This window comes from Caloenas nicobarica, chromosome 2 (assembly GCF_036013445.1).
Source record: "Caloenas nicobarica isolate bCalNic1 chromosome 2, bCalNic1.hap1, whole genome shotgun sequence".
Lineage (NCBI taxonomy): Eukaryota > Metazoa > Chordata > Aves > Columbiformes > Columbidae > Caloenas > Caloenas nicobarica.
In genome coordinates this window covers 86213039-86237737 of record NC_088246.1, presented here as the reverse complement: position 1 = coordinate 86237737, position 24699 = coordinate 86213039, and the positions used below count along the sequence as shown (strand labels likewise).

At 41.6% G+C, this 24699-nt stretch overlaps 1 protein-coding gene across 1 annotated transcript in view; it reads right to left on the bottom strand.

Moving 5' to 3' along the window:
- The window catches only part of MYO10 (myosin X), a 159504-nt gene that overhangs the window by 66710 nt on the left and 68095 nt on the right, over positions 1-24699 (bottom strand). Inside the window, exons 4-6 of the mRNA XM_065627669.1 lie at positions 9321-9508; positions 1968-2102; positions 864-988 (exon numbers count right to left, since the gene is read on the bottom strand). Of these exons, the coding sequence (XP_065483741.1) occupies positions 864-988; positions 1968-2102; positions 9321-9508 (448 nt within the window). The remainder of the gene's footprint in view (positions 1-863; positions 989-1967; positions 2103-9320; positions 9509-24699) is intronic.

The following is a 24699-nucleotide window of genomic DNA, read 5'->3' as shown; positions in this document are numbered from 1 at the left end:
AATAAAGTAAGAAGCAATTAATGCACAAGCTATTTCTAATTGTCCTTTTTTCACTGGAGACACTATGAAAAGCGCATCACGGTCTTTTTGTACTACATGCCTACTGCCATAACACGATGAATAAAGTAGTAACAACGATAGTATTGCAGATGTTCTAATACCATGTGTTCCCACACACCTTCTTTTCCTCCATCCCATCAAAACTGGACTTGTCATGTTCTGGATTTTAAACAACATCTCCTTTCCTTTACTTTTTATTTTCCCTAAAGCCTGGAAACAGCTTTAAGGATGAAAATTAGCCCACTGCAAAAGCAGCTCATGTTCAAAACACTAGGTAGGATCCCCTCAGTATATTCCTCATCCCCACACTTCTGGTGCTCTGGTGGAGCTGGCTCATAGTCCGATTTTGCCAAATGCAGGACAAATCCAAGGATTTGACCCACCCATGCTCACATTGCAGAAATTCAGCAGCTCTGCTCTTTCAAACACTTTTCCAGAAAAGTAAGAAGCTTATATTTGAGTATAATAAATGAGGAAAATAGCTGACAACTGAAGTTGTCCCCAAGAACTGAGGCTGTTTTAGCTCACTAAGTAGGATCATGCACATGAAGCACGCTAGCAGTAGCAATACAAAATCCTGGTCCTCCAAGAGTACAAAGAACCCACCCTGTCAAAAATGCACGTGTGCATGTGCACAAACACACGCAGAATTTGGTGTTACTGTTTCCCTTCCCCACCTACATCAGCTCCTTTTAACTGTGTATGTTTCAGGATGAGATGAAACGACAGCCCTCAGCCCTCCGCAAAGAAGGTACATGGGGGCTGCCCACAAACAAGGGGTAAAAATCACCAAACGAGGATACAATCTATAACTCTTCCTCCCTGAATGTTTCCTTTCTGACAGATGTTCAGCTGAATAAACTTCCCAAAGCGACTTGAGTTGTTGTTGTAAACAGTCTTCGCGTTGCCAAAAGCTTCCATAATTGGGCTGTGAAAATACAGGAGAACGACGAGAGCGTTAACGTGTGACCAGCAAGCAAATGGTTCACATAGGACTGCTGAAAGGAACCGCACACTAAAAAGCTCCCTTCTGATACCCTCCTCAGCCACAGCCAACATCCCCAGTATTATCCTCAATTTATTAACAACGGACATCACAGTTTTTTGTGTGAAAAGATGCAAGCATTCAAGCAACAGGGAGATTAATCGTACTCAATTACTCTGCATCTTAATCTGCAGCTGCTGAAAAGATGCACCCAATTCTCATTGCAGTAATCAAATTATAGAAATAAGCAATCTCAGCACATAAAAATTGCTAGACAGAGGTAAGGAAAACAGTTCTTGTCCTAAGGCAATTAAAAAGAAAACAATTACATCAAGATACAGCAGGTAAAACAGAGATGAAGCATGATAAACAAAAGTAATAGCATCTAAAATTGTCTTTGTTTTAAATAGTTTAGAACCATGTGTCATTTTATTTGAAGACTGGTTTTGTTTCACTTGCATAGTGTGTGTCCAATTTATCTGATGCCTTTACTCATCTGTCTTATCAGTTCTCCTTATCCTTCCCTTCCTCAGCATGCTTTTACCAGTTGCACACTGTATCTTCAGTGTTGTATCTTGTTCTACCTTATCCTCAGGCTGTACGAACCAAATCAACGGTTTCTCCCTCCCATCACCCATTTCCCTCACCCTGATTATCCAAATTCAGCCCCAAACAAAAACGAAACCTACCACTAAAGCATCGCCCATTTCAAAACTCTGCATCTTTTTACTTCATTAAGATATTCACAACTCCCTAGAGTGGCCAGGTAATTTTTTTTAACGGAAAACCTCCCCCTTTGCAACAGTAATTTTACTGTTGAGTAAATGCACCCACATCTCCAAGTAAATTGCAAGCTCCTGTTTCAATGACAAGGCTTATGTCTTCTGGAAAAAAAATAAATGTGTATTGAAAGATCTAGTACCTGCTCTCCAGGATAGCTTGCTCCACACAGGAGGTCTTCTCTCTGCAGGACAGCTCCAGGGAGTGTTGGCTCATTGCAGACAAGAACTTGAGAATCAGCTTAGTGCTTTCTGTCTTACCAGCACCACTTTCGCCACTGAAAGACGAGAAGAAGAGGAAAGCGTTTGCACAGTTCCAGCTGCCAGGCAAAAAGCCCTGTGTCTGGCCAGCCCTCCAAACTCTCAGTTACTGGAGGCCAAGAAGACCTGGGTGATCAGAAATGGTACTCAAACAGCAGCAGAATACCCCTTTAAGCTTGCTGAATATGACATCCAACACAAAATACAAGTCATCTTTAGACTTCATACCACTGTTCAGGCAGCACTGCAAGGTACTGATTGTGTAAGGATGTACACAGCACCCGTGAAGCAAGGAGGAGCTCTCAGAATACAAACAACTATCCAACAGTTCTCATCAACATGGAAAAACAAAACACAAAAGCACGTAACTGCTCAGGGAGGAAGTTCAGAATATGAATTAAACTGCAAAAACTTGGGATTTTATTGCAGCAATCTAGCAGAGGAGGGAAGCCCTGCTGTGAGAAGGAGGAGGTTAGATACACAGACATACCAGTGCAAATTATAACACATAAAGGCTACTAGTATAATTAACACTGATGTTCTTCGTGAGCTACATATTCTCTAACAAACTTTTTATATGCCCATCCTAATAAAACAGATTCACATGAGTTCAAAATACACAACTTTCACCTCATCACCACTGGAGACACAAAACCTCTCACCTTCACCCACAGCAGAACAAAGCTATTTGATAATGCTAAACCGACATTTTCAAAACAAACTGTTAACAAGCAATCTTGCTGATACAAACAGAAGGCAGTATGTTCAATTTCTCTTTAAAACCACTGCTCTAAAAAGAGAAGGTATAAATTTGGCTCATTTCCCCAGCATTCCTTCAATTCATTTGCCTTCAATTATGTAGCCTTATAACTAAAAACACACCGTGAGCCGTTAAGAAACATAACTTGTGGTTAAAGTTTGTCTAGGTTGCTTACTTTTCATCTGAAGTCATAGCATTATATCCTAAGATGAAGCCTAATTTCTAGTTTTTCTAACTCCTAATTAAGTTGTGTGTAATACCAGTTTCCTCCCAACGAAAGGAAGTACATTTTGGTCTTATCCAACCCTTCTCACTGTAGCAAGTGGGAATTTCGTCACTGACTTTGATGAAGCACAACTGGACATGTGGAGCTTAGTTTATCTGACAGTCGTTTGCTGTGCCATTGTTGACTGGTGAACCTCGTGATTTTAGGTTACAGCAAAGTATAATGATGCTTTCCACTAAAAAGTGAAAAAGAACTGTATAGCCCAAGAAAGCAGCATGACATTTTCCAGTAAATTAATGCCAACAATTACAAAAATAATCAGGGAAGAGGCATTCGGAAAGCGTAACGAGATATAGAGTTTTGTAGCTGAGATTTAAGTGTTTCCCAAGAAGAACCAGAGTTTAAAATGTTTCATAGAACTTCATACAAGATATGCTACCCACATTTTGGTATTTGTTCCCTCTCTCTTTGCAGGCCCTCACCTGCTCATACTCCTTTTCCAAAAAAGCAAATACTTAATACTCCCTGTATTTAATACTTGGTCCTTGTACAAAACATTTCTACTACTAGTTTTGAAAGAGCTTCACAAGCCCTTACATTATCCTTGTCTGGTGCTAAAAAAAAATATATATATATATAAATATATAAATATATAAATATATAAATATATAAATATATATATAAAAATATATAAATATATAAATATATATATATATATATATATATATAAAAATCAACAAGTGATACATACCTCTTCCTGCCTAAATTCTCACTCTCTGAGCAGCATATAGCTCAACAGTGGGAATATGGGTGCCAAGGAGGATATCAGTTCTTTCACTACACTGTAATTGAGAGCATTTCTACAAGTGACATATTCAAAGCTGATGGAAAAATATTTCCTGCGCCTGTCTCTGGTATAGCTGGTATTATACACAATTATATGCTCTCGATTTTTTCTTAGAACAGGAGAGGCTCAGAACAGGATCGGACAAAAGAACTACCTGTCCAGTGTTCTGTCTGTGACAGTCGCCAAATGGAGATGCCCAGGGAAGACGTGACACTTCCCTTCTGTGCTCTTCCAGCTTCCAGTTATCTGCTGTTCAGAGGGTTCCTGATCTAAACCTGGTTTCTACGTGTCTTGTAACCCTCAACGGATTTATCTTCCGTGAGTTTCTAGCCACACTCCCTTACAAAAAGCATATGAACATGTCTTGTTTTTTCAGATATGCCTCTGGTTTGATGCCCCCTAGTTCTTGTATGGGAAGGAGAAACGAACAACTCATCCCAAAGCTCCCTCTCTCTGCTGTGCAGGACCTCACGGGTAGCCCTCCAATTTGAGCTGCTCGTCCCTGTTAGCCATTCCCACATACCGAGCCATGCTATACTTCTGATCGTTCCTTTTTGTTCTCCTCTGAACCATCTTCAGTTCCACAAAGTCCTCCTGGATATCAAGCAAGGAAAAAAAGGATTGTGCAAAATACTTGAGATATGAGCAAAGGGTGGATTTATCCAGTGTTCTCTGTTCATTTACGAGTAGCTCCTCTATTCTATTTAGCTTTAAAATTACTATTGACCACTGAATGGATGGGTTCCTGGAGCCCTTTGTCATGATGGTAAGATCTCACCCCTGCATGCTCTTGATCAGCTCAGGACCCATAATTTTATGTGGATCAAGTTGGCTCTGCATTTTTCCTTTACAAAATGCTTTACTAAAGACAGTTATTATTAATGAGATGAAAATCAAGAACAAGCGTGCTGAACTTTAAAGCTGTTTTTTCAACCCTACAGCACATACATAGCGGTAGATTAAGTGGGATCAATCTTTCAGACTCCTTAGAAAGCCTACGCCTACAAGAAGTTGCCAAGGTCAGTAAAAGGGTGAATTTTTTTACTGCTCAGCCAACCTTTCCAGCAACCTTTCCATCCCTTGAGTCTAAGTGCCCAGCTCATTCCACATCACTGCATTCAGTACTGTGAATATATTAAGTGTGACAGCAACCCACATGGCCCCCACTTAGGAGATCTTTAAACTTTTGCCGTGACTTGTTCTATGCAGGGCATCTCACTAAGGGCACAGCAGCCTCGACCCCAGACTGCTGTGGTGGGAAAAGGGGTCACCAAGAGAGACTCCTCATTCTGAAGGATGTAATGCAAGTGAGGACGCTACTCTAAATCACTTCTCAGTTCTTTCTGCTGGCTTTAAAACCCTGAAAACAGACACACGCAGACAAAATAGGCCCCTTCAGCAAACACAGTTCATCGAACACACACGTGAATTTTGGTGTGTTAATGTCCTAAGAACATTTTCCCACCACAAGTCTGGGTCTCATCCAAAGAGTACTTTGGTTCACATTGATTTCCAAGCTGAACAACAACAACAACAAACATGTCAGACCATCAGATGACAACAGAGAGAACAAACTGCTGTCAGACTGCGATTTCCCACTCGTGGCACTGACTTGACTGTCATTCAGGGTGACTGTTCCTGCTCCTTCCACTGCTCTACATTTCTTTTTGAGTGCTTTAAAGTGCATTAACTGCTGCTGTATCTGAAAGAAGAGCATGTGTTTGCTTGTGCATGGACTAGACCACCTCAAACAGAGCAGCAACAAAAAAAACCCTAAAGATGTTTCCCTTTCCTTACGATAAAGGAGTAGAGGTTTGAACTTGGTCCCAACTTCTGAACATCAGCTAATTATGGGGGAATTCAGTCCCTTCCCCACATTGGTACAAGCTGGTTGGCTGTTCCTTGAGTAATATGGACTCCCTTCATGATTCTGCTGAGACACCTAGCTGAAATATCAGATTATGTTATTTTTATTTTTTTTTTAACATGTCTGTTGTAGCATCAGATTTAACTGTGGTGGGCATTTCTTTTTTCTGTTTTAAATGAAACTTGACTCCGCAGCAAGGCTCAGATCAACATGAAACTGATCATTCGTTGATGTAGATGTTTTTGTCTACATGAGAACTCTAATTAAATAGTTCAATTTTTAGCCTGGGAGAGCAAAAATACCTTTTCACAACTGTGCAAATATTCTAATGCACAGGTTGTGCACACCTTCTTCCATGTGCCATTTTGTTGACATTTTTAGGCTGCTAAGTCATTTTCATGCAGAATTATCATGAATTAAAATAAGCCTGTGTAAAACAGACTGATAAATAAGTATCTCTGGATGACTCAGTTCCATATCATCTCTCCTGTATTTCCTCCCTTTCCACCTCTGGTCTGAGTGGTTATACTGGAAAAATGGTCTCATGTTTATATTACATTTTGAGTCACTACTGATGACAGTTTTTAATTCAGATTCTTGTGTTGACCCTCTCATTTACCCCACCCAGACACATACTTCAAGCATTTCAAAACAGTAGAAGCCTTTTCACAGACTTTTGAACCCAATGCCTTAAGAAAGCAGCTCCAAAACAAAGCTGAGCCAATTCTGGATGCCAGCAGAGGGCACTTCGAGCCCAGAGGATGTGAGGACGGCGTGCAGTGCCACACTTCGTGGGGCTGTTAAGTTTGCTGCTGAGCTTTTAGATCCCAAAATTACAAGCAGGTGAAGCTGCATATCAGATTGTGAAGCCTACACAAATAATTCACTTATTTTAACTGAATATAACTGTTTATTGTGTTTCCATGATGGTACAAAATTTTCCTTCTTCTCATCTCGTATGTTAGAGACCAGAATTCAGACATTGCAGAAGTCCACCTGACCATTTCTTTCAAATGCTAATAGTAACCAAGAAAGCACGACAGTGAATTGTTGCAACATCTAATTCTTAGCCAGTAAACGGGGCAGGAATGACCAGGATGCTGACAATGACAAGCACACTGTTGCACCTCCACTTCTGAAGCTCCAAACTAAGTGTATGATCACAGGGACTTTCCTAAACCTCATGAGGGCCACTGAAAACCTTTTGCATTTTTAAAATAATCTTGCTCTGAGTCCTTCACAGATACAGCAGATAATATTGTTTCAGGAAAGTAGATACGACATTTTATTTTTTGTTCTGAAGTGCACGTTCCTCCATATTCTGCAGAAACAAGACCCCCTTACAAGGTTGTATTACAGCACCTGTGTGAAGCACTGAACTTATACAAAGCGTTGTTTTAATCCATGACCACAGTAAGCAATTTTAAAAGGGCGTGCTAAGGCAAAATTTCTCCATATTACGGCTTAAGTGTACCAGGGCATATGGTTTACAGAGCAGGGGCTGCTGGAGACTCCACTGGAATATCAGAGACTTCTGCTTATGTCCTTTTTAGGACACAACCTGCTTCTCTCTTGGCAGCTTGTGGGGAACTGGAAGGTAAAATACTTGGGCCAGTACAGAATGGCATTAACAAGAAATACCAATGGCCACCTTCTAGGCACTAAAAATTATTTTGGTCCCCAAAATTTGGCTATGTTGGGCTTTTCACAAGTTGTTATCGGACATTACACCATTAAATCATGACTCCAGGCTAGCTATTTTCACATGACAAAGTTCTCTGTGCATTTCTTTTTTTCTTGAAGTGACACCTGGACTCAGCTTTATATGTACAGCACTATGTATTAAATTAAAAAAAAAAAAATACACTTGAAGAAAGCTGAAAATCCACACACAGTCCCCTTTGTGCCACTGCCAGATAGAACCTGCCTGGAGGCGAGGGCAGGTGGGGACTGTGACCTGAGAGCTTGCAGAAAGCTGGAACCAGGCCCAGCTGTGTTGCACCTGATCCACATTTCTAACAACAGCATGAACCAAATCCTCCCCTTATCCAGGAAGCCTTGCAAACTGGCCTGTAATCTTAAATGCCAGTAAAAACTGCCTATTGCAAGAGGTGCAAAAAATTGTGTCACCTCGTATGTGAAGAGCTCTCCACATTTACCTTGTCCTGGGAGGCTGCAGGAAGGTGAGAACAAACAGGCTTCATCACAAAACCACTGTGAAGGTGAGAGAGGAGAGGGAGGGGAAACACAAACTCTCTCACCCCCCACTCCAGGCATCCCCCCTGGCTCGGAGCCCGATGGCTGGTGCCAACGCTGCCATTGCCACAGAGCTGCTTCTGATGCAGCGGGCCAGGTTTCGGCTTCCCCCTGTTCCCTGGGCAAAGCCAACACAGCCGAGCTGGCAGGCGGGGGAAAGGGAAAAGAGCTGGCTGTGTTTTCGGCTCTTCTGGAGCAAGAAGGAAGGAGGAGCTGAAAGCAACAAAAAGCTACTGAAATGTCAACTGCTCTCAATGTGCATTTGGCAGCGGTGAGATCCTTAATTCCAGCAACGCAGTGAAGCAAATGGAAAGCCACTGACTGAAATGAGGAGGGTTTTCCATTTTGCTATTGTTCTTGACCGCATTTCTCAAGACCAAGGGGTTATTTTTTCTTTTCCTCTAGGTCAGAGGTGTCAAACTCGTTTTCACAGAATCACAGTATGGTCGGGATTGGAAGGGACCTCTGGAGATCATCTACTCCACTCCACCTGATAAAGCAGGTTCGCCCAGAGCAGATCGCACAGGAATGTGCCCAGGTGGGTTTTGAATGTCTCCAGATGAGACTCCACAACCCCTCTGGGCAGCCTGTTCCCATGCTCTGCCACCCTCAAAGTAAAGAAGTTTCTCCTCATATTCAGATGGAACCTCCTATGGTTCAGTCTGTGCCCGCTGCCCCTCAACCTGTCGTTGGGCACCACTGAAAGGAGTCTGGTCCCATCCTCTTGACACCCACCCTTGAGATATTTATAAACATTGATAAGATCCCCTCTCAGCCTTCTCCAGGCTGGGGGGGGAATGTAGGAGTGGTTACATTACCACTCCTAAATGTACAAGTAGTTACATTTATACAGTCCTAAAATTACATTTGGCCTTTTGAAGGCAACTGTGAGGCTGATGTGACCCCCAATGAAAAAGAGTTTGACAGGCCTGCTCTAGGTACGGGGTTCAGGGTCTAGTGGTGACAAAGCACTGAGCTGCACAGGAATGTTTAAATGGGTGGGGAAAGAACTTAGGGTAGAATCAGACATGTGACTAGCAAAAACCACACAAAAATGCAATAGATTTTTTCACTAAATGAAATTGTAAGGTGCGTAAGAAAAATGAACATTATTGTTAGAGGTCCACAGGACAATACAGAGCGAAGTTCAGAAATCTCTCCCGAAACTCTGATGGTTTAAAAGCCTGCTTTCTCTTGGAGTTATCCTCTCCACGCAGCCCAAATCACCTCGCGAGGCACATCAGCAAGGAAAATCAAAGCAGGAGCAGCCTCCATTTACCTGATGAGGATACACTGGTTATCGTGGCGCTTCCAGAGGCAGCGGTAGCACTCGTTCGCCACAGCGAAGATATGAGGCGGTATCTCTCCCATGTGGTGCTTGCTGTATTGCTCCATGGCTGCGCGGTCGTAGAGTCCTGGGATGCTCTTGTAAGGGTTCACAGAGGCAACTATGGAACCAATGTAGGTCTGCAAGCACACAGCCCCCCCCGAGTTGTTATTACACATGGAGTGGAACAGATTAACACTCTTCCCAAATGAAAGACAACAAATACACGTTTGCAAAAGCCTAGAAATCCTTTGGATAAAGGTGGCTTCCTTCCTTGCAGCAAAAGCAACAGAAGGGCAATAGTTGTTTCCACCTCCGTTGTGTTTTCATGCTCACCCCATCCACAGCACGAAGTTTCTCAGCTACACGAATCCCTGCCTCAACGCCGTTTACAGCTGCACAGTAATGTCTATGAGCAGTGGTCTACAGCTGCTTCTCACATGTTCTTAGGGACTTGTTGAACTTACTAAAAACCTGACTGTGTCCCAAGTATCAGTGCAAAAGTCCAAATTTCCATGTAGAGTATCCAAGTCCTTCTCTGCTCCTCATTTTTAAAACAGAACTATCAGACATTATGGTAGACACTAGTACCATTATAGGGTAGCAGGCACTAAGAAAAGCACATGAACTGGCAGATGCTCCCAAAGCCACTGAGTTTCTGCAATTTAATTTACTACTAGTTTGATGCACAACGGCAGTGGACAGGGCATTCATTTCTACCCTATTTCAATTACGGAGCACATCAGTTAACACCACTCAGGTAGCCACTTATGCCTGTTCCCATTGCCTTAACTCATTAGGCTGTGGTAACATGAGCATTTGCAACAGTCTGTTCCCACTGCTGTTCATTTTCTCAGTCACCTTCCACTCACTTCGATGTAATTTTCAAACAAAATCAAATTAAGTGAGGTAGGAGATAACGCTAAGCACATTACCTCCAGAATTTCCAGTACACTTCTGGGCATATAAAATTAATTGATATACAGCACGGTGTGTGCAGTGTTACCGCTGCAATACTAATTTCATTTCATTAAGCACCCGTGCTGTGGTTACAGGCAGGAATCCGGCGCCCGGCTCCAACAACCCTGCTGCGGGCTCGCAAAGAGCCGGGCTGTGGAGCTCCAGCCCTCTAACACCGTGCACAGACAGATGCTCCATCCACAGCCAGCCCTCTCGTCGCCGACAGGATCCAGCTGTGAAGCTGACAGCAGGACCGGGGCTCTCATCACCTCCACAGCACCCTGCACCCCACAGAAACGCAGCCCCACGGGCTCCTCCAGCAGCTGCCTTCTCCCCCGGCCTTTTCCACAGCTTTTACGTTCCTCAGCCACCTGCCTCCCTCCTCTTCTCCTTAATTAACATGTAACTATCGCTGTGCACCAGCTCTCCTTTCTCACCGCTACCCTGCTGTTCACATTCCCCATTATCCACCTGCTCGTCCTCCACCAGGCCCAACACGTGTAGCAGCTTTGAGCTCTTGCTAAGGAGGCTACAGCAGCGTCCTTGAAATTATGGCAACTTTATTAGCTGTGATGGGAATATTCCTCCTCTCAGTAACTCAAGTACCATTCACAGAGCTGCGAACTTTCAGTCTGTGTATTTTATAAAACCCCTCATGCTGTGCAATACCTCAGAAGATCTCATCGAGAGGAAAGACACCATTTCAACACGAGATCGTATCGCAGAGCAATTACAGCACTGAGACAACTGCTTAATTTCCAGGGATCATCCCCTCTTGGGTTCTTAAATAACTAACGAGGAAATCTCTGAGAAAAAAAAAAAATCCTCAGTTTGAAACATATTTCAGCACAAATTGCACAGGCAAAATTTTAAGAGGTTTGCGTTTGTTGTGTTTTTTGTTTGTTTCATTTTTTGTTTGTTTCTGGGGTTTATGACATGAATACAGTGCAAGCATGACCAATAAAACAGACTGCTACAGATCTTCCTCTTTACCTTATTAAAGACTGACTGAAGCCTTACTAAAATGTATAAAGAGTAACCTGAGGCACGCGATCACAACAGATGCCATGGCAAAGACGCAAACAACAAAATCCCTCCCGACACATGATACCATCTAACTCTGTAACTGTAAGCATCCCTTCTACAGCTTCTCTGTGACCAGGTATCTGACAGAACATCACATCACACTCCCTGATCTTCCTGTGATAGAGCACTGGCAAATCTGCACCACTGCTGGCTACAGCGTGAATTTTCTTTACTCTCTTATTTCAAATGGTAAATATTGTAAGAGGCAACAGCAACCTGCTTCTGCGCAGACTCGCTTAACATGAGGTGGTCTTTCACACGGCTTAAGCATAACTTTTTAAAAATTACATAAATACTCCCAGAATACTACTCATTACTCATTATTTTTATTAAATAAAGTCAGCTGGCTTCATTGCCTCATAATCACATATGGTATCAAGGATAAAAAAGTAGTGTATTGTGGCAATAATGGGAACCTGGTGAACAGCAGAAACGATACTGGCAAAACCAATTCCTCAATCACCTCATGGACTAACTCTAAGGACATGTCACTATTTTAAAAATTCCTTCTCTCTCTCTTTTTATTTTAGCAAAAACATGAAGAACCACAACCTCTACTGAAATAGCTCCAATTTTGTGGTTCCAGTCTTCTGGTGCTTTGAGTACATATTACCATTTTGCAGAACAAGTTAAACATGCACAAACTGCTACCAAATCAAAATGGTACAAGACAGAACACAAAAAAACCTCAAAACCCAGGTTCCTCATCCCAAAGTAAGATCACAAAAAACCAGTATTCTTCACAGACACAGTGGATCAGATTTATCATCTACCAAGTGTCATAATCCAATCCAGAAGCAGCCACAACTAGATGTCTGCATGGACTAACTAGAAATTAGCTGGCCCGAGTGAAAGTTTCACCTTTACACAAGGTAGTTCAGCAAAGTATTGACAAGCTGAAGCAGTACTGTTACTAAGAACTATTCCAATTACTTTAAAAGTTCCTATTACAATACAAATTACAATTAAAATACAAATCTTCCTGAAGTCTTGGTAAATTTCCCCTGGGGATACTCAACAGCAGCAAGATCTGCTGCAAGAATAATTTCCCACATCACTTCCAGCTTAATGCAATACTTTGTCCATGCGCTATCACACACTCTTACTATAGCAGCAGTACTTTATTTAAAAGTAGATCCTACTCCTGCCTCTGCCCTGGTACCTCCAGCAGCCCCAGAGTCAGGGGCTTGAGGTCTGGCATGACCTGTACCCCCACAGAAAAGAGCTTCACCCCCTGTTTGCAGGGTTCTGCTTTTCCTCCCCGTGGAGGGCTGACCTTCTGGTTTTGCAAGCACAAGTCCCTTGGCAGCAAGTTAAGCCGGTGTAAAGATAGACAGAAAATGCAGGGCTGTTCAGTTGATGGGCATGGTCTCCTGAACACTTTTTCCGCACCAGGCATCATCATGCAGCAAATCAAAGCAGTTAAAAGTCAGAAGTAGGACGTCTAAATTACTTTATTATGCTCACACCACCAGGCAGCAGTTTGGATGAAATTTCAGAAAACGTATTTTCATGTGAGAATGTCACCTCCACTTTGCTTAAAAGAGAGCAAATTACATTTTCTCATTGTTCTTTGCAGTTTCTAATCTGATTCTCACAGTCACTAATTGCTTTAATGAAAGGACTCCAAAGCAGTTACGAACAGGAAAAATGCTCATACATTTGCCAGAGCACTGGCAAGCAGACAGGATTTCTGAAGATTTCCAGCTGGAATAGTTTGAGGGGTATCTCAGAGAAATACTGTGTAGAGCTCATATCACAAGCCTGACTTCTTAAATCCCTGGCAATGAACAGGAGAGTTCACTTTTTCTGTTATGCAACCAAATCAACACTTCAGACAGAACCACGCACAAACTCTTGAATTACTTTGTTACAAACTAAACCAGCAACAACTTGTTATCAGATCACTGCTAATGTATTTATTCAAACTCAAGAAAAAATGAAAGTTGAGTTATTCAGCTGGAATCCCAGTGCAGCACTTTGATTACCATATTAAAAGGTTGGGCTCCTTTTCCACTGTTAAATTTTTACCGAAATTTTACATTGATAGTGAATCTCTCCAAACACTTTTGGTCACAAAACACAAACACTCCTGCCCCCACCTTTAGCACAAAAAGAGGAAACAAGATTGTTGGTTGATCCTCTAAGAGGACTTTCAAAATTAGAAGTTCAAACCCTGCCTTCTCAGCCAGACGTTCAGTAAGATGATGGCATCGCAAGAGTCAAAATCAAAGATGTACTTTAGAAAGGAAGAGATTTTTCACCAGTTCTCCAAATACTCTTTTAATTTCGCTATAACAAGGTTCAAGAGCTCACAAAGATTTCTGATACCCACAGAAATACTCCAGAAAAACTTTCAGTGGTCAGAGCAGTCCTGTTTGAGAGGCTTTTTATTTTTTTTTTAAGGAAGACACAATTGGTTTACTTTTGTTTGATGCCGGACAAATGTAAATTATGTCAAAACTTTTATTGGTTAAAATACACTTTGTCAAGTTAGCTTAAAATTACAAGAAACAGGTTTGCAACAGATTAACTAAGTACAGGTTGAAATGTCTTTCTCTTCCATGTAGAAAAGACTTTTGGACTAAAAGAAGATAGAGTAAGAAATTTCCCTTTCAAAATTTTTTCAGGTTGTCTACACAGAAAAGGCCACAAAAAGGAAACTGCCCTAATGCAAGGTCACTTCATTAATCCCATAAACCAAACATACTAAATGTAATACATCAGGACCACCTTGCTCTCCCATCTTTTCCCCTTCACAGATGCTTTTGGGGTATATCCTTCCAGGTTTGCTGCGTTTCCAGCAACCTGAGATGTTGTGTTACAGACATTTACACGAACATTGAGACCGCACTTTGCCCAACTCTCTTAAGAGCATTTTCAAGACTTTCTGCTTTAGGACAAGAAAAAATCTCTCTCATTGCAGAAACAAAAGCATGTTTACAGATGCCTCAAAAATTACGTGTCTGAGTTGGTTTTGAGCAACACTCGATTTTCCTGGAGTCACTTAAGGAACTGATTCTGTGCCTGAAAAGTAGGGGTATTAGTATCAACCTGACAACTTATTTAACATGTATTGTTTTCTGGGCTTACCCTCAATATATAGGAAACTTCAAATAGAACTGCAGTGCAACTAGCCAACTAAAAAGCTATACTTATATGTCACTTCTAAGCAACGTATGGGAAAATATTTTTACTACTGTTCCACATAACTTGCGTGTCTCCTATCTTTAAATCATTACGGCTACAATAACGTTACCAAATTACCATACCAGTACTCTCACAGAACAGGCAGAGGCAGACAACATTTGAAAGACCAAAAAATAGCTGTCAAACTTCAAGCTTTCAACATCAAATTTCAAGGTGTCAAGATGCCATACCCGGGAACAGAAGAGTTTGCCGCACACTGCAGATATAGCCTCTGTCGCTCCCCGTTCTCTCAGGTGATGGGATTGACCGTAATCATGACTGAGTTTATTCTGAGGCAAAAATCAACCACCAGATACATGTCAGCATAAAAAGGAGAAAGATGGCTGCGCCATATTTTGGCATGCTTTTTAGGGGCGGCAGCAGAAGAGGCAAGAGTATGCCATAAACAGGATGATAATTAATGCCCTTGTTCTTGGTAGAACCTTGATTTATCCTCTCTGTGGTAAGTATACCCCATCTTTCAGCTAGTCCCATGATAATTTCAGAGAGACAGAATCTAGTTGTGTCTCTAAATTGTAAACTAAAACGTCTGAAGCCAAGCTCCTTTCTTAAAAACCATAATCAAAGTGAAGTACCAAACTACAAGTTCAGATGTTTTCAACCAATCAAGCCATTTCTAAGATGGTAATGTCATACTCTATAATCATCCCTACATGCTTGGGCTTCTGCAGCTCTCATCAAATTTGGTGACTCATGGCAGGTTCCCAACTGCCCAAATTTACATCAGCTTTGATTTTCTTTCTCTCTGTGTTCTTTGTCAATGCACACATCATTGTGACCCCTAAATTATCCTTTTTTCTTCTCAAGGTGTAGTGAGGAGAGTGTCGGTCTCTTTTCCCACATAACAAGCGATAGGACGAGAGGAAATGGCCTCAAGTTGTACCAGGGAAGGTTTAGATTGGACATCAGGAAAAATTTCTTCACGGAAAGGGTTGTGAAGCAGTGGAACAGGCTGCCCAGGGAAGTGGTGGAGTCACCATCCCTGGAGGTGTTTAGAAGACACGTAGATGAGGTTCTTAGGGACATGGTTTAGAAGTGGACTTCATAGTGCTAGGCTAGCAGTTGGACTCAATGATCTTAAAGGTCTTTTTCAACCAAAAAGATTCTACGATTCCATGATTCTATGAGCTGTTTGTAAACACACAGGCCATACAACAAATGCAAGCATTAGCCTCCATAGGAGAGGACCTTTAGAAGGAAACCAGAATACGACAGAGAATGTCACTAAGAAGATCAAGTACCAACAGGCAGCTACCTACATCTGAGGCCCTTGTGCTTAATGTTCTCCTTGTCATTGTTTTTGAAAAGCATCTTCTCAGGCACGTTCACGCTGCTTAGCTGCACTTTCCCATGTGCTTCAGCCTATGATGTAAGCTGCAGCACTCGCTTCTACCAACTACAGCCCTGGTGGCCTTTCGCCTTCCTGTGCTGAGCACAGCTTAGACCCAAGGCATAACAGACCAAGGAATTTCCAAAGCCAGACTTCATGCTTGTTTTCACTGGCACAGTTCACAAGAAGACTTTGGAATAATTTTGGATTGTTTTTTAAATATGTGATTTCAGACGATCATAGGCAACTATTCGGCAACAGCACACCCTATCAGATTCATCCTCATCTGTTATGTTCACCTTTCAACCCAACTAATGTGACCTTAAGCTTCCCCTGGTACAAGAGTATTAAGCAACACCATCATGTTCTAAGCGCCTTCAAAGGCAAACACTATTCTGCTTCTTCATTAAAAAAAACGGCGCTTTGCAACCCAGCCACCTTAACTTCTAAACTAAGAGAATCCTTCCACTCCCTACAGCTTCAGCGTTGCACATTCATAGTGTCCTTCTTCTAGGCAGCTAACTGAAGCTGCCTAGATCTGTCTACTTCTTAAGGGTTAAAAACTGGGGTTTGGTCACCTTAGCTGCCAATGGAAATACTCAAAACAGTGCACACGGGCAATCACATCTTTCAGCTTAACTCCACAGAAGGCCCAGAGATGGTGAAGAACCTGCGCATAACTAAGAGCTCTCCATGGGGTAAGAGATACACTCATAGTTTAATCCCATCTTATTTTCCCATTCATTTTCTCCTACTGAACAGACTGTTCCATGTAGCAAGGAAACTCTACAAGTGTTATCCGGAATCTCCAAAAAAAGATGCAGTTAGGAAATATGAAACTAATACAAAGAAAAGCTGATAAAAGAACATTGTTACAGCCAAAGGTAAAAACCAAAACAACAGGCAATAATATTGATGGCAGATAGACATATTTCCTTATTTAAGAATCTCACAGACTTCTAGCAGTTTTTCTCCTGTATAAAAAGGACCAAGTCTCCTCGTTCTTAATGCTTTTCTTTGCTGACTAATACAATACAATCTCCACCATGTAGCAGTCCTATCTGCTGGATGTCAGGATAATGATTTTTTGTGCATAGACTGTTTAAATTAAGTGTTATGGAAAAGTATCTCTCTTTACCACTGCCAAGTGGAGAGAGGAGGTGACCTCCCGAACAAAAAACCACGATCGATCAGAATGAGACATTGATTTTTGTCATTTTCATGGTCTGCAATACATGTAAATGTAGGTTTGCACATCAGATCGTACCAATCTGTCTGCACGAGCGCACAGCTTAACTCTAACCAGGGCATCTCGAGCTCAAATCGGAAAAGGCCCCCGAAAGAGCAGAGACCCCGGGGCCCAAATGGCCTGTGGTCACACACTAGTTCTTCCTGCTTTGTTATTGTACGATGCTCAAATGAGTCTTTCAAAGCTGTCTGAAGGTCTAATTCACCCTCCAGCAAGGAAAAGCAAAAAAATAGTCTTCTTCCTTCCTATAGATTCATCTCAGGAAGATGAAGTGGCTTTTCAGCAAACAAAAATGCTGCTAGATGATATTCCAAAAAGCACTGTCTCTGGAAGACTGGAGAAATATTTTTAATATAAAGCTTTGGAGATTTGTTTCATTCTGCCTGTGAGTATGTTACATGCTGATGTCAGGTTTCCGTAACTTCCGTGGTCCCCTAATGTTTTAAGACCTCTTCTATAGAAAGGGCTTTTTTAGGAGGAGAGCAGGAATCAAACTTTAACAGAGCATGAAAACAGAAATCAAAAGCCAGAATAACTGAAATCTAAGTCTATGCCAGATAGTTTGTTGGATGGCACCAAACTTTTGCCAAATGGCCGTGGATCTAGAAATCAACACTTAGACGGCAAACGACATTAGCAGTCAAAAATCTGCTAAATGGAACTTTTGGACTTAGTTTGCTTTTAAAAGGAAAGACGACGGGCATCAAAAGAAAATAGCTGAAACTGCTTGAGAGAAATGGACTACATCTTTTTGAATAAAAGTAACAGCCTGGCTATGAATCATTTACACAGGTAGACAATAGCTATAAAAGTAATTTAATTCATTCTTAACTTAAATGGGTTGTCTGTGGCCTTTCTAGCATTAAGCTGCTGGAATATGTGAATAAGGCAGTTGGACGGTATAGCACAAGCAGTACATTTTGCACAGCTCGCTTTACAGTCAAAGCCTAACTCACGTAAAGAAAACATGTGCTGGTGACAGACAAGCGGCTTAAGTTTCAGAGTCCAAATTCCTGCCCTCCTTTCAATGCCTTTGCAGGCCTGGGAACAACAGACCTTACAGAAAGGAGCCAAAGCTCACCTGCAAGCGAGGCAAATGCGCACGCAGAAGCGTTCAGCACAATTTGCAAAATCTCTGACTGAATGGCACTAAGCTCTTGTCAGCACTACCAGAAGCAACTGAGAAATTTTCCTTTGGATTCTGCAAGTTGGTCTACTTTCTGTTCTCAGCACACTGAGTCAGCAGTGACATTCAATAAAGGTGTGGAGAAAACAGCATGAAAACAAGCCTTCAGATCTGAGAAAATATTTGCAATATATCCCATCGCCAATGACAAAACCTGCACAAGGTGACGGATTTCTGCTTTGAAAATTACGATATGAAGTTATCATTAAGTAGGGCTTAGGTATCATTCAAAACTCATGGAAGTCAACAGGAATTGACCCTGTTGCAGCCAGAAAGAGCAATATTTTGCATGTTTTAATAAAGCTTTGACCTCCTCTGCTTCCCCACCTGTCTCACTGAAACAGCCCCCTGATGACAGAGGGTAAGATCCCTACTGCAGCAAACACACACAGCAGGTTACCAACAAGCACCTAATGTGCTGTAAATCATAACAACAATGTATGTGTTTGTGTAGCCATTCCATAAATTATAGTGTACTCAATTAGGCAGACCTTTCTGAGCAGTTCCCTTTCTAATGTTATCATGTTGATCACAACACCTCAGCCTGAAATATTTGCTAAGATCTGAAAATATGCACCTTTAAAATTCCCAATGTTTTTAGTTGTGAAGACAAAGTTCATGCAAACATTTGTTATCGTTGCTGTCATTGTCATTATTATCAGCAGTCCCACAAGTTCTGCAGTATGGAGAAATTCAGAAGCAAAGCTGATTAAACAATGGATGGTATTTGTTTACTTCTCAAATCATTACAGCTGTGTTCTTCCTCTAACATGTATTAAAAAAAAGAAAAACAAATTAAAAATAATGATAATTGGCCTTTGGCAGACAATTGTTGATCTATATAACTGACCATCCTTTAGAAACATCAATCACGAGAAACAAATTCCACTAGATTTCCAATTAAAAGCCTGCTGTGTTTATATAGATCTTTGTCTGCTGCTCTCTAGTAACAGATGTGAAATGGAAGCTGTAATTAATGCTCGGAGACAGGAACTCACTTTGAGCTACATTTTGAAAACATTATCTGATGTGTGTAAGCACAACATGCTAATTATGGAGGTAAGTAGCTATGTATAGACATTTGTCATGAATTCTTAGCAACAGCGTTCTCTGCTCTCTGCAGCTCCACCAAGGGAGGTGGTGGAGAGTATTTTCCCCAGTAGCATAGGAGGGCATGGAAAACACTGTGATTCATCAGAACGCTTTTAAAATTTCTTTACTGTAAAAGCAGAGCAACTAAATAAACAGCAGTTTCTTCAGCGACCATAGAACAGATCCTGAAAACCGATTACTTGCGACTCCTCTAAAGCACTGGATGCCTGCGGAGAGAAGCTGTGCAACCACAGCTGGGTTGCAGCCAAGACTAGAATAAATGCAGTTCTAGGAGCCAGTGTAATAACAAGGGACTTGGTCTAAATGTACATTATATGTATTTCATGGTACCAATTAACAACACAATTTGTGTATACCGTTGTGGGGGTTTTTTTGTTTGCTTGTTTGTTTTTTTCAGCCAATGGCCCACACTTCTTTATATCACAGAGCATGAGAGCCCAAAGACCAAGGATGTTGAGCTGTCTAGGATGGTGTATGGGTCCTTTTTAGGTTCAGTTTCTGCAGGGAGTGCATCCAAGTTTTTCCATTTAAGAAATCAGTCATGACAGTTTTTGCCTTTATAAGTTAACACTTTGGGGCTATTGTCTTCTACTGATCTCCCTTTTTCTTTCTGCCTCCACCTACAACTTGCGGCTGTGGTAGCGGACACTGAACAGGAGTGCTTTCAAAGCATATGAATTACACCTGTCTGTCTGTATTTAATTAACCACGACTTCAGTGTGCCCTGCTATTTTCTCACTATAACATGCAGCAACATCCACTTCCTGGTGATCATTCTAACATGGCACAGAGCAACTGCACCAGATATGAAATGAGTTTCACTGTACCCAGAAAAAAAAAAAGAATATGCAAAAATCTAGACAAACAAATCACAGAGAGCAACTGACCTAGATAATAAAGTGTCTGTGTCTGCAAACAGAATCTGAAAAAACCCCAGTGGTGATTATTGATTAATACTGCACAAACATCAACTAGTTGCCTCAGGGAACCCTCATGACTCCAAGAGAGATAAATTATCTAATTACTGCAAGTTTAACAAACTACAACTGAACATGTTGCTAAAGTAAATAAACACAAATAGATTTAAAAATCGATGCATAAATAACTGAATATACTTTTTAAGAACGGATAACTGAGCATTCAGTGTAATGAAGTGGCTAGGAGCTCTGCAAGCAACCTTGTCAGAGAAGAAACAACTTTCCAGTCTAATACCTTTTCTAAAAATTGGAGAACTGTTGCTTTCTCATCCAAGTTATTCCATGTTTGTTGCTTCAGCTCAAGAGAAAAAGGATGCCAGACACAAAAAATGAGCTCCTAACTACCATCATTCTCCCTCTGATGTGGATGTGGCTGGTACAGCACATGTCTACGTGGCTGGTACAGAAGTTTTTATACATATGCACACAAACCTAACAGATGGTTATAATTATCGGCGGGCAAGCTGCAGTACTCATTTGAAAGTGAACGAAAATAGGATATGTTCTCTCTCACCCTTCTCAACCACCACACCCAGTTGCTGGACAACCTGGAGGCCACTCTCCCCATCAGGGGAGGGCGGCCAAGGGACCACCACACCCCACTCCATGCAGAACCCCTCTCTGGGCATGGGTACACGTTCCCTACGTAAACAGGATGGGCACGTGTCAAATCATCACCACTTCAAAAGGAGAACGTGCTTACTCGGCACTTCTTCAGAGCTTAATTCAAAAGGAAAAAACTAATCAGATGTGCTTTGAAACTTGTTTATTGCTTGAACCCAGGCAAACGAGGGTGGATCTGACGCTGAAAAACTCCATCCTGATCTGCACAAGGTATAATGCGGGTATTGCCAACCTGTCTCTCACCTCAGCAAAAGCTCTTTAATCCTCTGGTCTGCTCTCCTGAAATTCGCCGGCCTGCCTGGGTAACTCGCTGCTGGCCACAGAGACGGGACAACCACGGCTCATCCCAGAGCCAGCTCAGACACCGTAATTTGTGCGTCTCACAGCGCAATCCACGTGGTGTGGTTTACAGCGTCCTCTCCAAGGGTAAGCCAGCCTCCTCCTCAGCGTGTACTTAACTAAAAGTAAACCAGGATCAACAGCCTGGGGAACAACCCGCCTTTGAACAGCGACAAGAACGGCGGCCGCAGCACTTCCCCTCTCCACACCGCCTGCCCCGTGCTGGCCTTGCTTCAGAGGCAGCAAAATCCCGTCTTCGCCTTCACAAAAGGCTCTGTTTTCAAATGTGGGCACCTTCCACATTTAGCACTGGTGTTTATCTTTCCATATTTTGCCACATGCCAGCCTAGCACGCAAGCTAATCTGAGCAAAGACAGGCGTCAAACCTCGTCTCCCGATGTCCAGAAGCGGGACCTCCCATAACAAGTTGTTCCTGATGGAGTAAAATGGGGAAAGAAGTAGCAATGAAAACCCCTGCACCATATGATCACTGCCACCCTAACTCTGCTCCTTTCCTGGACAGCAAAAGCAGTGATAACCCAGAAGCAAACTTTTAGATAAATCCAGTATTAACCAAGAAATTTGAAAAAAAATACCAGACAAGAGCCTGCTTTAAGTAATCAAGAAAGGGCATATACATCCCATGCTTCTCACGGGCCAAAAAGGGAAAGCATGGACTCTCTTCTTTTACAGAAATTCAGATAAAAAGTATCACAAGCAGATGCCAACAGACTTGACCCCGATACAAAAAGATGGTTGAAGGCAGACACGAACAACTTCTGCTGCTCACCTTCTTGCTAACAGCACAGATTCAGCGAAGAGCCTCAACTCATTAAGTGCAGAGCCAGGCATCACTCGTGCTATGAACATAGTCTGTATGCTAAATCAATATTCCTTCCTCTCCAAGGAACAGCAAGAAATAGAGAAAATCCCCTGCTGACCCTTTATAACTGCAGTTGTTGGCAGCACCAAACAAAATCCCTGACACATTTCACATAACTTGGCATCCATAGCAAATGTCTTTATAGAATTAATTATGATGTAGTGAAGAGTTCAGGAACACGTGTATGATTATGTGTGACAAAAACGTTATTAAGTAAAGGAAGATTAAACTGCACTCAAATGTCTGAAGATATTTACCTAAATGCTCACTGCTGGAGAAACAGCTCCTCAAATACAGACAAACAAGTTAACAGTGGAAGATTTGCATAAATAATTGTCTTCCTGAGAAAGCAACTGTTTGCATTTGCTTTTAATTGCTTTTTCTGAATTTTTGAAATGATATATACTTTACACTGCAACTTATTATCTTGCACTTCATATAATTTTTACGTGTGTGTGAAGAAGCAATCCCCAAAACTTACATCCTAATTAAGCGCATTCCTTATTAGGCCTACAAAGGTGCTTCCTGGTCTCACTGCCACTGAGAAAATTAACAAAAAGCTGCCAGACTCAAGAATCACATTAATATGTTAGTAATACTACACGCATATGCCAGCCTACACCATTGCATATCTTTTGCCCCGACTCAGGGTGTGGACCAGGAGATGCAGTAAAGAGGAACCTGTGAGGTAAAAGTCAGGACACAGCAATTATATGGTGGTTTCTATTCAGGGATGGTAAGAAGTCTTTCAACGGGATGATCAGCCCCTAAACTCAGCGAGGAGAGGGGCGCCGGCCTTCCCAATTTAACCCTAACACACAAGAGACAGATAAAGTCAAGATGCTGAGGTGGCTTCAAGAAACAGTATGTGCACTACACTGATGAAGCCATTCCTGGCCAAGCAAGATGGCTTTTTGGAGGAAAGAGAGAAGCCAAATGTACAATCTGGAAAGTTCTGATTGCTCCTGGCATGAACTCCAATGGCTTCTACTATCCTGTACAGGAACTAGTCTAGTCTCAAAACAGAATGACCAGGAACCTAATTTCTTCAGCAGCAAGTATGCCTTCAACAAGTGTAAACTTAGTGCACCTTTCAGTCCATTTTTTTTGTTTTAACATTAAAACATTGTTGAACTATTCAATACAGTTCAGAGATTTTGGCTTGAAAAGACACAGTTCATTTTGCAATGGCAACGCCTCCTCCTACAACACATGCTCATATATCTATTAAGTTTCATGAAATTATTCAAGCTATTTAATTGGCTTTTCTTGGGGTTTCTGTTCCTGGAGTCCTGTCCTGCTAAAACACTACCACTGGCACAGCAAAAGTAGGGTACCAATGAGGAGGGAGAAAACAAGATGCTTCTTACATCAGGTCCTGGTTCCATATATAGGGCAGCAGAGAGGCTTCCATATGCATTTCAAAGCACACCTTTTTTCTGACCTCCTTTTCAATAATTTTTAAGGTGAGGTAGACTCAAAAGAGTAAGCAGCAAAGTTAGCAAAACTGAAGGGGCAATGAGTATTCAGCAGCAACTGAATATCTGTCATCATTTACAGCACACAAACCTGTTTGTCTAGAAACGTACAGTGCACTGAGCACCAAGTATCAGAATACCCTAAACTTGCTTTGACAAGATAAGAAATAAGCTGGGACATGTCTCTTTAGAACAAGGCTATTCTTTGCCTCTTCAAAAAATTACTCCCTTTTACGCACACACTTTTTAAAAAGGGGAAGTGTCCTCCAGCTGAGTACACTTAATGACCCAGAAAACATCATTTTTAAAAATTTTGACTCACGCTGAGTATTATAGTCTAACCTAAGAACACTGGCGGAAAACCAAACTCTCCTCAAGTAGCTATTTTTCCCTGCACATGCAGGATTGTTCTTATATGCAATTCATTTTCTGTTTATCCATTTTTCTGAAAGGCAAAATGGTGCATTTGTTTTGAGAAAAAACACATACATACGGACTTTTGTAAAGAGAACTGAACATTTAGGATTCCCTGTACTAGCCACTTTAAAGGTAATGTGCAAAGGAACATAATTTCCTTGTGCCCTTTTCTGCTTTTTATCATGCAGAAATTTCTAAATATAGGGAAAGTTTAGTTTTACATTAAGATAAGTTCATGTTTAGAAATAAAGAAACCAAACTTAATAGATGAAGCTTGGAATAAAGCATGTATATGGCCTCATCAAGTGCTTAAACAGGCGATGCAAACAAAGACTATTTATGTTCTGCAATTATTAATTAAAAAAGCCTAAGTAGCATGCCAGTTTTTCAAGGTTTCCAAGCGATTGCCTGGCCAGCCCTGAGCTACCTTTTCCTTCATCGTTGTTGGCGAGAAGTCACTAGATGAGGCATGCTTCAGC